This window comes from Lycium ferocissimum, chromosome 2 (genome assembly GCF_029784015.1).
Source record: "Lycium ferocissimum isolate CSIRO_LF1 chromosome 2, AGI_CSIRO_Lferr_CH_V1, whole genome shotgun sequence".
In the NCBI taxonomy this organism is placed as follows: domain Eukaryota; kingdom Viridiplantae; phylum Streptophyta; class Magnoliopsida; order Solanales; family Solanaceae; genus Lycium; species Lycium ferocissimum.
Window position 1 is genome coordinate 68,643,869 of NC_081343.1, and position 17,610 is coordinate 68,661,478.

Consider the following 17,610-nt stretch of genomic DNA (forward strand, 5'->3'; position numbering starts at 1 on the left):
GCAATATCAAAACATCCGATACAATTGACTAAAAAGAGAATTCATTTTTAAAATAAAAATGTCTAGTAATTTTAAAGTTAGTAATAACACCTTAACTTTCTAAACTTCATACATAGTTAAGCCACTATGTATAAGTATGTTACTGGTAATTCGAGATAAGTTTAAGGGTGTTTTTATGCATTTACTCCTATTTAAATAGAAAGAGGACAAGAATTTTTTTTTTTTTTTTAAATTTTGGTGGATTTAAATAAACATAAAATAAACCCAACAAAGCAGAGGGTCATCATGTTGTCACTTTTACTTTAACATGGAAGACTCCAAGTGGCTATAATATTCTGATGTAAAATTCGCATCAAAATATTCCAATAACCTTAAATTTTACAGCTAAAGTGTGTCCCAATACAAAAGAAGCAAAGCTGATAAAAAGATAACACCATAGCTACTGAAAAAAACAGAAAGCTTGTGTTGTTCTCTTTAAATTAGGGTTCTATCTCACGAACCCTAATTCCTATAGCCATGGATATGTTCCATATTTATCGCCAATATTGTGGTATAGTTTTTAATCAAGTTTCTATTTTTCCATCTTTTTTTTTTTTTTTTTTTTTGTAATTTTTGTTGCTCTTTGTGGTTTGTCATTAATTTAGTGCTACTAATGGACAGTGAGCTGAATCTTGATGTCTGAAATTGGAAACACCAAACATTAACTCTTGGACCCTTTTAATTCAAGAAATGATGCAAAGCTCCAATCTTTTGTTTTTGATCTAGAAATTTGGTTGAAGATCTTCATGTTTTGATGTAGAAACCCTTTGCTTTACTTTTTATCATTTGTTAAGAGCCTGTTTGGAGTGGCTTATTTAAGTACTTATAAGCCATAAGTTATAAGCCCATCCAAACAGGCTCTGAATATTTCTGAACACTCTATGGTAATCTTACATAGATAGATGAGGTTTATATAATTAATTGGTGTTTTCCAACTTAGGTAGCTCTGCTTAGTGATGTGTTTGCTTTGCAGATATCATGTCAGGTGCGTATGTTATTGGGAGCCAAGAAAATGAATTGCAGAAAGCGAGATTCTCAAGAGAGGCATTGAACCAGCTTATGAAATTAGTGGAGTCAAGTTTGCATAAAAGGCATGTATTTGGTAGGACATGAAACTAGCAGCATTTTTTGAGTGTCCATCCAAGAGTCTAAATAGATAAATCCTTGTAAAAACAAAATAGAAGAGTCGAAATATATATATTCACAGAAACTGTAGCACCAAGGATTACCGTGGCAAAAAAGTTTGCTGGACTTGGATCCTTTATGCATGTGAGGATTCGAAGAAGTCCAAAACTATATCTATTTCGGGTACCATGCGAGAGTTGCACCAAAACTTTAAGTTTCTGCTTTCCCCTTGAAACACCTGACTGTGAAACTTGCAAATGCTCGACTCATATCAAAGAATAGTTGGGACTTCTGTAGACATTATGGCTTTTTAAAGTATAAAATACTTACACGGCAATATATATTGCTTAGATACTATCCTTCAATTTTTCTTTTGCTGATTTAGGGTTATTTGCTGGGGTAGTAGGTAATTGCAAATAAAGCTAAGTGAAGACAAGGGTAACAATTGCTGTTTATGGCTTGCAAAGACAAGAGGTTTGGCGGCTGAATGGTTGAGAGAATAAAAGTAACTTCAATAGATTTGCTTGACGGATTCTAACAGATCTGTGGTTGAATCTAGTAGTATTGATACTCAGGCCCTTTGAATAAGAAATTTTGGTATCATTTCTGTTTTGAGTAGGAATATATGTGTGATATTACAATGGAAAGCCAAGTACATTTACCAAGTGAACTAAGTGATTCCAAGACCGATGCTGATAAACATATTCTGCTTTTCCCTTTTTATTGGTGCTCTCTCTCTACATTCTTTTGTCTCATGTTGCTTAGTTGTGTTAGTCTTAGATAACCTTTCATTATGTTGGGGGTTATTGATAGGTCATATGAGGTTGATAATATTGAGAAATCTATTTTCACCCATGGCAGGGAAATTATCTTTGAAGAAGTGTACAAGCTTATGATGCGGTTGAATTTGGAGGTTTGTTCATTAGATGATGTTATGATGATCTGATTTTCTTTAATTTGAAAAAAAAAAAAAAAAAAAAAAAAAAACTATCTTATATTTGTTACTCCCTCCGTCCCAATTTAAGTGTCTTACTTTGACTTGGCACGAAGTTCAAAAAATAAAGGGAGACTTTTTAATCTTGTGGCCTTAAATTAAAGATGTGTGAAGTAGCCAAAAGTTATTTGAATCTTGTGGTTATAAACTTGCCATGTAGGATGTTTGAATTGTCGACTTATTAAATATAGAAAAAGGGCACTCTTTTTGGGACAAACCAAAAAGGAAAGTAAGACATTTAAATTGGGACGGAGGGAGTAGTAAATATAGGAGCTTGGGTTGGGGAAGGGGGGATTTGTTTCCCTGTTTTTCTATTTGTTTTCCTCTCTTTTTTCCAACTTATGATGATTGAAATACTTCATAATGTATTTCCTTTTTGTAGGCAGACTTCTCTGAGTTCTCGCGTTTCTATGATTTTGTCTTCTTCGTTTGCAGAGAAAATGGACAAAAGAACATCAGTAAGTTGATAATTGATTACTTCTGATGATTTTGCAAGCAGTTTGCTCATGCTTCATAAAGCATTTCTAGTGCAGTTAGCTCTATTTCAATCTTATGTTAGAGTTTAAAAATATTTTCAGCTATAAGCAAAGCTGTTGCTGCTTGGAAAATAGTTTTAGCTGGAAGGTTTCGGCTACTTGACCACTGGTGCAACTTTGTTGAGGTAAGTGTCAGAGCCGCTGATTGATCTCTTGTCATGTGTTCGAATTTGTATTATTTATCTGTTTGTATGTGTTAAGAATCGTTGAATTTTAAGACTGAATGAATTCATCAATTACAGAGTAGACATGTGCTTGTTTGAAACTTGGTTTCTTTGAGATTATTTGAGTAGAGAATTAGTCTGTTTTGATAAGTTTGTCTTAAAATCAACGGAATACAAACAATAACATTTTGTCATCTGATGAAGAGAAGTCGAAGGTCGTGGGATGTCACGCCTTTAGCACTCATGTGATTCATAGGCATATGGAAGGAGAGAAATTGGAGAGCATTTCAAGGGATAGAGAATATCTATGTATATTGAGGACCAACCTCTTGTTCGTTGTTTCTTTTTGGACCCATGAAATTCCTGTTTGTAGAAAACGTTCGGTGTCATTAGTAGAGAATCATATTAAGTTGTGGATTCTCTACTTCTGCGTGTACTACTTGAATACATGAGAGTTCCCAAACAACAACAGCAGCCTCAGTTCCAAACATGTGAGGATTCATCATGAAATTGGCTAAATTTAGGCTGGCTGGTTGCCTACCGCAGCCCTCCTCCTTTTATCCGGCTTAGGGCCGGCCATCATGAAATTTGCTAGTTTTAGACTGGCTGGTTGCCTACCGCTACCTTCCTCTTTTTATCCGGCTTGGACCGACAATGTGAGCAAGCTCTCACAGCCGGAGTTATACATGAGATGTTCCCATTATTAATAAACTTTTGCAAAAGAAAAAAAAAAGGTTTTGCCATCTGGTAGATTTCCTTCTTTTGTCTTTCGTTGTGATTGTGTTTTTGTTGTTGTCTGTGCTTTTGGTTTGGGTATTGGGGTTTTCAGCTGTAGTGGGATTGGCTGCGAATTCCTGAAAATTTTATGCATTACTTAGGCTTGTATTTGTCAACTAGCTTCCATGGTGGTACCTTGCTTCACAAAGAATGATATTCCATTTTGTGGTTGGGTGACTGCAGATTGCAGAATGTTGCTAACTTCCAATTTTCCTATATAATGATTATTGTTTACTGTCTAAATTTCCAGGAAAATCAGCGATACAATATATCTGAGGATACTTGGCAGCAAGTTTTGGCCTTCAGCCGTTCTGTGCATGAAAATCTTGAAGGGTATGATCGGGAAGGTATAAATTTATGCAGTTGTAGCTTTTCAAATTATCACCTTCCAGGACTTTCAATTTGACCCTTAGTCATACTTAATATAGACTTATTGCTTAGTTTGGTTCCTGAAGATCCTATATTTTGCTCACGTAATGAGTGATGAGCTTAATACCTGACAATATTGATCACTGATAGAGAGATGTTTATTGACTCTATCTTATATGAACTTTCAATCCATTTGTGGTTTTCAATTATGATGATAATCATGTTTTTAACATTCTTACTTCTCTGTTTAACGCCTTTTTTTGGTGATCTTCTCGCAGGAGCTTGGCCTGTTTTGATTGATGACTTTGTTGAGCACATGTACAGGTTGGCGACTAACCAATTTTCTCGTGGAAATCAAATTACGTGTTGCCGCTTCTGTCATTTAGATTAAATTGGTCCCCTATTTAGAAATATTACCTGGAACAGTAATGGGTTCTCTTCTCTCTTTTCTTCATTTTTGGGGTGCAAAGAGGTTATAACATGTATGGCAAGCGTATCTTAGATATGCAATTACCCCATATTGCTCGTGCTTAGAGAATATAAGCATAGTATGATATGATTCAGGAGATTGATCTTTATCATTCACTTGTATCATTCATAATATTCATCTCATCGACAAAGATGAATAAATTCTGGGGACTTACTGAGGTGACTGATCGAATAGAACTTCGTGGGCTTTGGTGTCTGTCTTGGATCATCATGGTTGGGGTCTTAATTTAGGTTCAGACTGCAGCATAAACTGATAGAGAAATCTTGGCCTTGCTTTCTGTATCAGTCCTATGTACTTCCCTGTATCAGTCATAAACAATTTCCACTGCTTTTTTTTTTTTTTTACTAGATTTGACAAAGCATATTTGTTATGCAGGATTGGAGGAGTCAATACTATTTCTAACTCATTTTGTAGCTGCGGTGATTCGGGGGCCCAGCCATACGAGGAATCTTTCCCTGGTAATTGCTGCTGAAGATACTTTCTTGGATCACACTGAATTATCAATATTATTATTACATATCTGTGTTCTTGCGCAGGATTGAAAAACTTTCCTGGTTTGAAGAGGAAATCTTGTGGCAATTTACTGAGAGAAGAAGAATCATCTCATGGATATCCAAGCATGGATGCGATTGTCAATTCCAAGAGGAGGCACATTAATTTTGGCAACCAAAGTGTTCACTGGAATGGAAACCAATCACATGGTTACTTGGAAGTGGTTAAACCAAATAGCCCGTTAAATCATTCTGCATCTCCATGCGCTGTTGAAGGATGTCTGTCCAAGGGTTTTGCGGGACTCTTGTCAGGTCCTTCATGTTTGCAGTTTGATAAACAGAGGAGAGTTTCCTATACATAGAAGGTTTTTTATCTGGTAGATATTTAGATATCATGTTTTATTCCTTTTTGGGTGTGAACTGTTCCTTTTTGCAATGTATCATGAAATAGTGTGATCTGACATTCTTTTTCTTGTTTTTCAACTAGTTTTCCACATTAAAATCTGGTAACTAATTATGTGCTTTCTGTAGCAGAACCATCGGTGATCTGGAAGGAGTGCTAATTGTCATTGGTAATCTTCCAAATTCTATTTAGCGCAAGATGATCTGTGGGTATGAGAACAAAGAGTGCAGAAAAGCATGCGAGTATTTGCAAGTATCAGATTGAAGTGAAGTAGAACTGGGATTATGTAGGTTTGTTATCTAGAATTAGCAACAGAGCACAATCAGAGAGCAGAATCGTTGATTGCCATAGATTGATTTCCGGAATTGTGACAGTCAGAATCATTTCGGTAGGTGTGACATGATGAAGGATTCTCTTTTAAAAATAAGATTCAATTTGAACTGTAATAATATTATCTGCCAGTGGTGTTAAATTACGCATTCAAGTGACTTTCTGATGCTGCTTTTAATCCTCTTGGGTGTCTGGACATGTGACGTTTCTGGAGCAAACGTAAAGGTGTACTCTAAGGTCTTTTAAGCGTTTCAAATCAATTTCAAATGGTAATTAATGTTCCTTGCATAGCGCTCGCATGGGAATAAATCGATGTTGAAACTCTCATGCATCAGGCTTATTCCAAGATACAAGTGCAATGTCATGAGCCTAACTTACTAGACCTTATAGAGATAATACATCTGGAAACTAAAATTGGGTCACATTCATACGCATGATATTTGACAGTAGCTGATTCCTTACAACTTTCAACAAAGATAGAGTAGAGATTGGCTATATATAACTAGATGTTGGTAGCTAAAAAGAATATATACAAATGTATATGACCAAAGCACAGCAACCATTCGAGATGACGTAGTGGTATGACAATTAGCCAACTTGTTGCATCCTCTCATGTCGAGACGGGATTAGGGCTCTGAAATTCAGTCACTTGAAGAAAGACGAGGATTTTGGACTTGCATTGGTTAAGCAAAATTAATGCCGTTATCAGATATACCCAGCAAAAACTCAATATTTAGACCCTCTTAAGGAGGAGCTGAAATGCCTTCATTAAAACTTGATAGAATGGCATGAACCTCACCACTGATATTTGGCAGCGACAAGAACTTCTTCATAGTTCTGAGCAGCCTTATCCCAACTTAAGTCTTGTGTCATACCGCGTGTCTGAATTCCCTCCCAACTCTTTTTGTACTCGCGATAAGTCAGTAAGCAATTTCCTAATGCGTGGATCAGCTGACCAGCTTCAGCCCTACTGAAGGTCCAACCTAGTCCTGACTCATTAAAAGGATCAAAAGGCTGCACAGTATCTCTGAGTCCTCCTACTGCGTGAACAACAGGAATAGTCCCATATTTCATAGCATAAAGCTGGTTCAATCCGCAAGGCTCAAATCTAGAAGGCATGAGAAGAATGTCTGCACCAGCAGTTATACGATGAGCAGTCTTCACAGAGAAACCAACCCATCCTCTAATTTTATCGTTGTGTTGGCACTCAAATTGCCTTAGCATCTGTTCAAGGTCACGCCTGCCCGTCCCCAACATGACCAGTTGCACATCCTGACCCATCATCCAAGGCACTGCCTCAGCTATCAGATCAACACCCTTTTGTGGGTCTAGCCTCCCAATGAAACCGATCAGTGGGACATCATCGCGAATTGGTAAACCAAGTTCCTTCTGCAATGCAGCTTTACATTGAGGCTTGCCGGTCTGCAGTGTGTCCAGGGAGTAGTTCACGTAACCATCTGACTGTACGTGAACATCCAACTCAGGGTTCCACTCTTTTGTATCGATCCCATTTACAATACCCCGAAATTTCCAATCGTTCTTATTAATTATATCATGCAATCCCCAGCCACCTTCGGAAGTTTTTAGTTCCCATGAATATCCATGACTAACTGTAACTACACGATCTGCTGTCTTTAGACCAGCTGCGAAAATGTTGAAATGCTCACCTCCTACTGGGTCATACAACCTGAAAGTGTCCATGTAGTGTGGTGGAAGACCTACATATGAAAAATCCTCCAAAGGACCACGACCCTGCATGCAGTGGAACAAATTATAGAGATGAAAGTGAAGAAAGGCTGGTTAAGATTGCTATAACCCTTATTTACGTCACCGAAAGATAAAATAAATGACTCAAATCAGGAAATACTAACAAATGCAGAATTTGGGAAGGGAGAGCTCCAATTACTCTACTGTTCTATATTTCAAACCATTGTTTTACGCTCTTCGCGTAATACTTAAAGTAATAATTTACCAAAAATATTTTAAAGCAATTGCACAAGTCAAAGTAGGTCATATATTTCTAGTTCTCTGGTGGTTACATGCATAAAATTTGCTCACTCCATAACCCTCCTCTGTATCTTAAATGCAGCAAATTCTTTATCAAATGAAAGTTGTATTCAATTACGTATCAAATGAGGCAAGAAAAATAAAGAAAAGATAATAGCTAGCAGAAGAAGCAAAATGCATCATTGTGCTTAATCATAGCACATGGGGAAAAGGTAGATTTGTACTTTGTTTATATAAAACGTCATGTACGCCATATATTTTGGTAATTTCTTCAAGATTTTCCTTTGTTCTTTGCCGGGTTAATCTCATATTGTTCTGTTCTTTGGCGGGTTAATCTCATATTGTTTTAGTCATTATTTTATTTCACTTTATTTTTATTTTATTATTTTTTGATAACCGAGAAATCCCTGGTCCTTGTGCCGAGGGTCTACCGGAAACAGCCCCTCTACCTAGGTAAGATCTGTGTACATTCTACCCTCCCAGACCCCACTTTGTGGGATTTCACTGAGTATGTTATTGTTGCTGTTGTTGTAACCGAGAAATTCCGAGTGCCAGCTAGCCCACAGTTCGAAACTCAATGGGCAATAGGCCCACCCCTCTACCCTTCTATCAAAGTAATCATTTACTTTAACCCTATGCGTTAGTAGTCATAGACATCATGATTTAAGACCAACCTCTATTGGAACATAAAATGGCTATACTGTTAAACCATTGGAAATAAAAAGGCACAGGTGGATTAGAAAACTGCTATATAGTTGCTGATGAAACTAACCTGATGAGCGATGTTATGAATCACAAGGACAGATCTTGTATATTTCATCATTCCATTGTCGCGATAATAAGCTTTCAGGTACACTGGCAATAAAGCAGTATGCCAATCATTAGCAATAAACACCAAATTTCCATCTCCATAACAGACACCACCACATGGGACATGCCAAGGAACCTGAAATAGCAAATCAGCCATGTTAAATATCATCAAAAATATTTTTTTAAATCAAAGGAATACTAGTAGGCAAAATGTAAGCATGGGTAAATCATGCTCAAACAGCATGACTAGGTAAGGTTTATTTTGGGTGTTGATTACAAAGATTGATTAATGGCCAATGTGGCGTCTCGTAGACAGATAGTGTAGGGAGCCATTGGGCAATAATTAGTGTAAGGTTCCATAAATATCAGAAGTCATACCTCAACTGCTGCTTTGCAAAATAAAACCATGCGTTTTAATATATCCTGCAACAGGAAGGGGAAAAAAGAAGTTAAAAGATAGCCAAATAGGTACATGCGAAAACTATTTATGAAAAAGGAACTTTGTAATAAACAATTCAAATACGACTTCAATGTAAATCTAGGAGTTTGAAATTCCGAATTAGGATTAAAAACTAGAAGAAAAGTGGGCGCAGGGCGGTTTACCACACGATTCCCTCCATAAATATTGTTCTCCATGTGCCGAAACATGTGGCTTTCAATGAAAACAAAGTCCACACCATCAATAAAGGCTTGGAAGAAAGTCACTTCCACATCCTGCACAGTTTCAAACATATATGCTTAGATACGGATAGCAATTAAATCACAAGCATAAGTTAAAAACTACAGTTATAAATGCAATCAAGCATACCTGACCATCAACATTATAAGTTTTTCTTACACCAGAATCTTGAGGTTCAGCATAGTTGCCATAACGAGGTGCCACAACCTAAGTTTCAGGGAAATGGGGAGAAAAAAGGAAACTCCATGTCAAATAACATCTCATCCTATGCATTTGGAATGAAAAGGCAAAATTCTAAGTACTAATTACTAAACGATCTATAGCTTTGTTGGCTGTATGATGTGTCAAAAAAGAAAATATTGTCACAAAATCATTTAATGATATGATCTTTCAAGTGGTTCATCTGGTCATAGGTTTTGCAAACCTTGTTCATTTATATCACACATTAACTTGTCCAATGGTTGGGAAGATGATAGATAGAGAATACAACACCTCGTGCAGAGTATTCTGAGACTTCATGGACAGAATTTATCTGTGCGCTACATTCAGCTTGAAACATGGTTTTTATGCACATGACAATTAACAACGTGAAAGATTAAACTAACCATAACTCTGTGGCCACGTCGAGCCAAAGCCTTGGGTAATGCTCCAGCAACATCTCCCAGCCCACCTGAAAAACTCTTCACAAGTAAAACATATGCTTGCACTGATATGTATCTAGATATATAAACACAATAATACTCATGCAACAGGAAAGTGTGACAAATGTGTACGAATCATGAATATCTGTACATGCACCGAGCTCGAACTGGAGGATGTACAATGGAGATTCTAGTTTTCAATAAATGAAGTGAACAGAAAAGCTACCAGACAAATAAAAGTTTGAGGAACCAACAAATCCTCCAGCCATCCTCAACCATCTAGAAGGGAACATTACGACAATAGTGAAAAAGGTAAGCAGATCAATATCCTTTTCCATTTGACATTTGCTTTATCATCTCACTTTGGATGATTGGTGATGGTTTTTCATTTCCTTATATGTCTCACTTCACGTGACTAAGACTATGTCAGATAATACTTTTGATTGGTAGGAGAATATGTTCATCCTTATACCAATTAGTTATCCCATTTACTCTAGAGATCACGGAATAGTGAAAACTTCATTAACACTATAAGTTGGTGAAAAGAAACAACAAGCACCTCATTTTCAATATCTTAATGCTAGTCTTACACTTTTGCAGTTGATATGACTTTGAGAAGTATCATCAACAGAATTAGGATAGAAACAGTTACAGAAACTTCAATTGTGGATAACACAACAACTTATGCATTTGTTCCAGGACAAAAGATAATATCTAGTGTAAAATATACCTGTTTTAGACCATGGAGCGCATTCCGCAGCAACCAAAATAATGTTCATCACATTTGTTCCTGCCAATGGAGGCGGTTTCTCATCTACATCCACAGGATCTTCAGTCTCTGTGTTTGCCTTCTCAGCACTTGATCCTTCAAGATTGTCACTCTTCTGTTCCAAATAGGATTGTGCTGAAGATTCTTGAAGGAATGAAGGCACATAAGACTGGATCTTCTGTTGACTGGACTTTGAAGCTTCTCGAGGGACATTTAATGTTCTTTTGGCAGAAGTTACAGTAGAGGAAGTCTGGCTACTGCCCGTGATGGATGATCTTGACAGTGGGGCCCTTTCATCGGATTGAGCTGCCTTCCGAGTACCGGTTTTCAACTGCTCTTCCTGAGACAGGTCCCTTTTAACTTCTTTTTTATTTTCAACAAAATCTTGGGTTATAGCTGGCGGTGTAGTTTTTTGGACATCAGTAATTGGAGTAGATAAAGTACCATTATATTCTTTACCCACGTCAATATTTGATAAGCTACCATTCCCGTCATCATAAGTACCTTTGGCATCTGCGAGGCTGCTTTTTATTGAAGAGACTACTTTTCTTCTTTCTGCAATCTGATATGCAAAGAATTCAAGGATGAAGACACTCCAAGAATGTACAAATTATACTCAGGAAGACAAGTAAAAGAAAAACCATATTAACTACAGTAACACATTATTCTACAGACAAACTTTTCCTTTTCAAAATCAGAACATGGTTCCTCTCTTTATCCACAACATCCTGAAACAACTTCTCAGACAAAGATCAATCAACTAGATATATAAGTTACTTAATCATAGATTTATTTTCAAATTTCACATGCAGAAAATAGGAACATGTCAACTATCCTAAAGCAGAATTTCCATTCCTCATAACTGTAGCATATATATTCACACTTGAGGAAAAAAGAAACACTGGGTGACCAGTCAAACGGCCCTAAAATAAACACCCTTTACTCCCCTTTATCTTTCTGATTAGACAAAAAGAAAACATTTCTTTTTTATTTTATAATTGAATACCAATGAAATTACCTGTTGAAGTAGGTCCTGTTGCATGGCTAACATTTTTTTACTCTTTTCAATTGTAGCCTGTAAAGTTTCATCTGATTCATCACCACTTGCACCTTCCCCAGGACTTTTGCCTGTCGCTTTAACACGCTTAACTAGTGATAGCTTTTTGGGCCTAATTGCAAAAAAGGGTAACTTGGGTTGGAACTGATTTCCACTATGAAGAAGAATTGAATTTTCCATTACAATGACAATCAAGTAAAGTCAGAAAGATAATAAGAATTCAAGAACCAAAGTGACCCAATTGAGATAATTGGTAAATCAAGAAACCTAGTTGAGATATATGACTAGTACAGTGAATAGGTGCGTATATTGTGAAGAAAGATTGAAAGAGAAAGGAAGAAGTAACTGTTACAAAGGTCCCAATGAAGGAAAAATCAAGCAAGGGATTTGTGTGAGGTTCAGATTCACTGGGAATCGCAAGCTCCGTTTAGAAACCAGAAACTTAGAGTTTTGATGGATGTAATATAGGTGGGGTCCTCTTATATGAAACTTATGGTATTGGGAATATCACGTGTAAATCATGGCTTTGTCACTACCCTTACCAGTTACCACTAGCGAGTGAGCATTTTCTTTTAGTCCCTTGTGAAAATGACATTGGACGGTCCAATGCCATTTGATAGTCCAAACTCTTGATTTTTGATGAGTCATTTTACGACTTTATTGTTGTGTTTTATTAAATACAATACTGTATAAAAAGTTTAAATCCACCTACCATAATTATGAAGTTACTAATAAACACTTATTATGAATAATAATATTTGTATATTTTCTTACATGATCTGTTATGGTAAAAAGCTACACTTGTTGGGTAAAAGTTAAACTCTTGCTTTTGAAGTATTGAAGAGATGTGGGAAGTGGCAGATGTAGTAAAGGTTCAGGATGTTCACCCGAACATTCTGGATAAAAAATTACAGTGTATATTTAGGGTAAATTTTTTGTATTCATGTACATATATTGACTTTTGAACACTCTGAACAAATGCAAAAGATGGTTCAATTGTTTTTCAGAACACCCTGATTGAAAATTCTAGATCCGCCACTGGATGTGAGAGCTTCAGCGATGAGTTGATTTACAGAAATAATTAACTTGCAGTATCCAACTTTCTTTTTATTAAAAGGCGAGTAACTTTTGAATAAAAAGTCCTTAAGAAGGTTCTTTTCAGTTTACATGGTTGGCCCTTTGGATGTCTCGCTGTACAAACAAAAGTTGAGTACTCATGCAGACAACAAAGGAGCTAGCCCTTTCTAAGGAGATGGAAGCAAAGAAAACAAGCTAGTGAAAGAAAGGGTCAAAACAGAAAAGTGAAAAAGTTTTAGGTAGTGACTTTTCTTAATTAGGAGGAGATTTAGAACATTATGACTTACTAGTTTCGCTTTTAGTTAAGCAATAATGATGCTTCACCTTTATTTCCAGTGATTGATTTATCCATTTTGTCTTCCATAGTGATTATTTTACACGTCATCAGATAAATGTAAAAACGATTTTTTTGGTGTACAGTAGCAAATAAAAGGTTGATGCTGGTACTAAATTAACATGGTAGTATATTATATATAGAACAGTGTAGTTATTATACATGGATCGTAGAAAAGCTAGCTAGAGTAGTATGTAGCCCAAAAAGAAGAAGCTAAGTAATTGTAATTTATTTACATGCCAGTCTTGGTACAAGAAGAACAACTATGCTTAAATATTCACAAACTAGTTCAGGAAATTTTTTTTTTTTTTTTTTTTAAAAAAGGTCTGATCAAGATGGAAACAGCAGGCTAGTGGGGGTCCTTAAAATTTGACCATCTTTGAACTCTATATTATTAAGCTTCTGTTGGCACCATTTCAGATGAGATTTAGAAATGATGGACATATGAAGAACCTTTGACACCAGCTTCATGTCTATCAATGTCAACACAAAGTCTATCTTGGTATATTCTCCTTGTAATTGAGGCTTTGTTGCTCTTCTCAGCCAGCATTTTCTCTTACCTTTGACGTCCTTCACCCATAACTCTTTCTTCAGGATATAAACAAGTAATAATATCGAGTCAGTTCTTGCTCAACATCTCAACTACTTCTTCAGTTAGATTATACATTTAAATGGTGTGTTTGGTGTGCATTAATGTTTTCCGGAAAATGACTTATTTTCTAGAAAATATTTTTCAGTGTTCGGTTGTAGAGTAAAAAGGTATTTTATGAGAAAAAATATTTGTTAAAGATTCATTGTAACAATATCAGCAAACAGGCCTACAATATTATGATATTTATTTTATTAATGATTGATAAGAATGTCTAACTATTTACTTCCGCCCAATAGTTAAAATAGTGATCGATATAGTTATTTTTCCTCTTTTGGTGAAAATATTTACAGATTAAAATATCTATTCCTGGCAACCAAACATCAGAAAATGACTTACAACATATCTCAGGTGTAGTCGCGGGTGTATGATGCAGAGGTAAAGAGTATTGTCATCAGACGCTCTTTACCCCTAAGTTAGAGAGGTTCTTTTCGATAGACATTTCAATTTCAAAAACATTTCAAAGCAGGTCAAAAAAAATGATTATCTTCAGAAAATGATTTATCTTCTGAATATATTTTACAGAGAATATTTTTTTCGTTATACCAAACATACCCTTAAGTTAGAACTTTGTGAGAGGCCTACCATTTGAAGTTTCTTAATTAAGTCATGCCGGAGTAGGATGTCTCTGGGGTCTTCTACACGCGATTGACTCCACAACCTTTTCTTGCTATCTGTTCTTACATAAAACCAGAAAGCACTTATGCATTTCTCTATAGCCTTTAGCACTTCTATTGCCTTGCTTGTCTCTCCATTCAGTCTTTCATTCGATTCAACATATCCTGCAAAGTAGAGGTAGATTCAGAATTTTGAGTTTATGGATTAATTCTAGATTTTAGATAAAGCAATTCATTAGTTCTGATTATTTTATTTATACCTATTAAATAAATTTCTCAACACAAATACATGATTTGACCAAGGTTATTGGATTCTAACAAACCCATAGCTAAAACTTTAATTCAGCCCTGCTGCGAAGGCATTAGAAAAATACACTCTTAAAATGTCTCTTTGTCTGTATGTTCTATCTTTTTCAACACTAATAATATATTTTCTTTAATAACGTGTCTGACATGCAATCGTAAAGATACCAGAATAAGATAGAAGGCAAGGACAAAATAAACTTGTATTTAGCTATTAGATGGGAGTGAGTTTAATTAATCATGAATTAAACTAATTATAGTCAATTAGTCAGCTAAGGCTCACTGAATGTCATTACCCTCTTTTAGCAGCAGGACAAATTAAAATCAATGTTGACTGAGATATCCTTAATAATTTGTAACAAGTGAAAGTGCATGTAACGAAAATAAAATAATGTGGCGTGTATGCTCGTTATAAAACAATTGCACTAGCTAACTAGAAGACAACGGGTCTACTCAACTTGATAGTAAAGTTTCACGTAATATAATTAAGCACTCATTATTTATGAAGAACTACTATCAAAGTGTTAATTAATACTCCTAGAAAAAATGGACATCCAGTTGTTACACGTAGGAAGTAGATAAGCCACGTACTAATGAATCCCAATCTACCATGTAAGTCAACGTTAGACAATGGTAGATATCGATAGTTAAAAAGATACCAAGTGTATTTAGCAAGAGTAATTTATCTTATTTTAGAGGTTACTAATTTTCCTTCTTTTTATGAATGATTACTTGTAATTAATATTTAGGCGACTTGAAATGTAACAATCTATAGATATTGAATTCTTAAAAAAGGAAAAGTGGCAAAGATTACCAGAAACCTCTGGAACTTGGAGGAGATTCTTTTGGGAAATCCTTCGATGAACATAATTCAAATGTCTTTTGCCTCCACAGCTATCATCTTCCACAAATCTTTCTAAGAGTACTTGGAATTTCTGAAATCTGGCTGCTACTTTACCATAAAAGACACCATTTTTCGAAGTTGAACAAGAAAGAGCCTCTACTTTTTTGTACTGATGATGAAGTGCTTCCCATGACAAACATGATTGTGCCACATAAACCAACTCTAAATCACTCTCTAAGCTCCTCACAAGTCTTTTTTTTGCCACTTTGCTTAAAGAAATATATTGGATATCATTAGCCTTCATTTCGCAATCAAATGCATTAGGACTTGACAAGTGCTTCCTCAGTACTGCACCTAAACAATTAATCAACAATCACATTGTTAAGCACAGTAATTAACTACTTAGAGAGACATATATAGTTCTAGAAAATTGAAGAACAAAAGATTTCACTCCCAGAGTTCAATTCTCAATATATAAAAACAACAAAGATTAGCTTATTTCTTTTTATCTTTCTAGCTTTATGCATTGCTACCGAATATTTATATGCTGATGAGAGGTATAGCAAGTATCTGATGAAATAGTTGAGGTGCGTTTAAACTGGCCAGACACGAATGATATTAAAAAATTGAAATGAAAAAAATATATTGTGAAGTTATTGAGCAAAAGTAGAAAAGGAAAAACTCACTTAAGGCACATAGCCTGTCATGATTGAGAACATCAAACCAGCTCATGCTTTCAGCATATTTCTCGTACAAAAAGTCCACTTCTTCCTCAGCATAACTTGTATATACCAGCTGTTGATCCATTACCATATCATTTGTATGGCTACTAAGTGACGGAAAATTTTGGTTCAACGTGCCATAATCCAACGGGGACGACAAATTAGAGCTAATAGGAGATGGAAAATATTCGTCCAGCCCCGGATGATTAATACCTGGTGAAAAACTGGAAACAGAATCCGATACAGAAAACTCTTGTTCTAGCTCTTTATATGATAAAATTGGACCGGGAGATAAAGGGGCGACATTATAATTATCAAATATACTATTCTTATTTTCATCAACAGAAGAATTGACTGAACAACCGTCAACTACTTCATGACTAAGATTCTCTTCATGTTCTTCAAGTTTCATAGACTCACCTTGATTCGGTTCAACAAGTGAACTAATCTTGTGATTTTTAGCAAACATTTGAGAAACTCTAGTTTGAAAATCATATACATAGATCATGTCGTCGTACGATTTATTTTTCATGTTCAAATTGACCGTACCACACGAATTACTAGTACTTCTCATGTTCAAGCTCGTATAAAGGACGATTTCATTTTGGCTTTCGGTATTTGGTATATCAAAGTACTCCTCAACCTCTTCTATGATGACTGGATTTTTATTTGGATCGATGGAGTATTTCTTGGAGAAGAGTACGCATAATTTGTGCAATCTTAACACGTATGAAATTAAGAAACATGAGAACCTATAAACAAATAGGAAGAAGGTCAATAGAAATCCTAGTAACACCTTTATCCAAAGATAAAGTTGACAGATAACTAGAAAAAAAGGGTGGACATTGAAGCTCAAGAAAAACCACTTTAGAAATCCATGTGGGATCACGTATAGTTCAATCAAAAGCCAACAGGTCGATAGAGGGGTCATTTCAGAAATCCACAGAGACTCCCAAAAACTATAGGTTCTTGTTAATGAAGGAGCAAGTTTGGTTTGAGTTCTTTTAAGTATGAGTTTAAGTATATGCTTTCGCACTTTCTTTTTTTAAAACTTGGAGCTAGAAATGCGTGGAGGGTAGTTATCCAATTGAAGCAGCTTGCTTGCGTTGACTAGGTTATACGTACAATAGTTGTTAGTGGGTCATTATATTGATAATTTTTGTTAGAGGGGTTTTCAACTTTCTTATCAGGGGAGACAAAACGTGGCTCATAATGCAGTTGGTGTCCTGTGCATTCTTAAACTCTGTACTACAAGCATTACGAATTAAGAAGTTTTCTCTTAGTTAATATTATAAAAACCACCATATAATACTGTCAGAATCATGCCACACTAACAAGCAATGACAGACCCCGAATTTAAATTTTACTGTTCAATTTTTAAGA

The 17,610-nt window shown here is 35.7% G+C and overlaps 3 protein-coding genes across 5 annotated transcripts; 1 reads left to right on the plus strand and 2 right to left on the minus strand.

Annotated features, from left to right (window-relative positions):
• Positions 1-290: 290 nt before the first annotated feature.
• On the plus strand, positions 291-5,886 carry LOC132047093 (defective in cullin neddylation protein AAR3). 3 transcript variants are annotated; one of them, XM_059437991.1, is made up of 10 exons: positions 291-550; positions 1,013-1,130; positions 2,026-2,077; positions 2,541-2,616; positions 2,737-2,819; positions 3,886-3,982; positions 4,283-4,328; positions 4,870-4,952; positions 5,031-5,362; positions 5,517-5,886. In XM_059437991.1, exons 1-9 carry the CDS (start codon positions 517-519, stop codon positions 5,345-5,347), a joined length of 906 nt encoding a protein of 301 aa, XP_059293974.1. In that variant the 5' UTR covers positions 291-516; the 3' UTR covers positions 5,348-5,362; positions 5,517-5,886. The 3 variants fall into 3 exon arrangements, with proteins under 3 accessions (XP_059293974.1, XP_059293975.1, XP_059293973.1); XM_059437990.1 differs by having other exon boundaries at positions 293-550; positions 5,520-5,886; XM_059437992.1 differs by lacking the exon at positions 2,026-2,077 and having other exon boundaries at positions 1,013-1,141; positions 2,545-2,616; positions 5,520-5,886.
• A 232-nt stretch (positions 5,887-6,118) lies between these two features.
• LOC132047092 (granule-bound starch synthase 2, chloroplastic/amyloplastic) lies at positions 6,119-12,033 on the minus strand. The gene is made up of 8 exons (XM_059437989.1): positions 11,643-12,033; positions 10,586-11,186; positions 9,820-9,884; positions 9,344-9,421; positions 9,139-9,249; positions 8,914-8,958; positions 8,498-8,671; positions 6,119-7,470 (listed from the first exon to the last, which is right to left on the minus strand). Exons 1-8 carry the CDS (start codon positions 11,859-11,861, stop codon positions 6,514-6,516), a joined length of 2,250 nt encoding a protein of 749 aa, XP_059293972.1. The 5' UTR covers positions 11,862-12,033; the 3' UTR covers positions 6,119-6,513.
• Positions 12,034-13,306: 1,273 nt separating this feature from the next.
• On the minus strand, positions 13,307-17,363 carry LOC132048368 (uncharacterized). The gene is made up of 4 exons (XM_059439276.1): positions 16,192-17,363; positions 15,476-15,859; positions 14,327-14,523; positions 13,307-13,680 (listed from the first exon to the last, which is right to left on the minus strand). The coding sequence occupies exons 1-4, from the start codon at positions 17,156-17,158 to the stop codon at positions 13,423-13,425; spliced, it is 1,806 nt and encodes a 601-aa protein (XP_059295259.1). The 5' UTR covers positions 17,159-17,363; the 3' UTR covers positions 13,307-13,422.
• Between the last annotated feature and the right edge of the window lie 247 nt (positions 17,364-17,610).

Coding starts and splice junctions, on each gene's coding strand:
- LOC132047093 (XM_059437991.1), top strand. CDS start 517: ATGGATATGTTCCATATTTATCGCCAATATTGTG. Junction 551..1,012: donor TATTTATCGCCAATATTGTG/GTATAGTTTTTA, acceptor TTTGCTTTGCAG/ATATCATGTCAGGTGCGTAT. Junction 1,131..2,025: donor GAGTCAAGTTTGCATAAAAG/GCATGTATTTGG, acceptor CACCCATGGCAG/GGAAATTATCTTTGAAGAAG.
- LOC132048368 (XM_059439276.1), bottom strand. CDS start 17,158: ATGACCCCTCTATCGACCTGTTGGCTTTTGATTGAACTATACGTGATC. Junction 15,860..16,191: donor TGACAGGCTATGTGCCTTAA/GTGAGTTTTTCC, acceptor TTAATTGTTTAG/GTGCAGTACTGAGGAAGCAC. Junction 14,524..15,475: donor CCAAGTTCCAGAGGTTTCTG/GTAATCTTTGCC, acceptor TCTACTTTGCAG/GATATGTTGAATCGAATGAA.
- LOC132047092 (XM_059437989.1), bottom strand. CDS start 11,861: ATGGAAAATTCAATTCTTCTTCATAGTGGAAATCAGTTCCAACCCAAG. Junction 9,422..9,819: donor GACGTGGCCACAGAGTTATG/GTTAGTTTAATC, acceptor CCTGAAACTTAG/GTTGTGGCACCTCGTTATGG. Junction 8,959..9,138: donor TTTATGGAGGGAATCGTGTG/GTAAACCGCCCT, acceptor TTCCTGTTGCAG/GATATATTAAAACGCATGGT.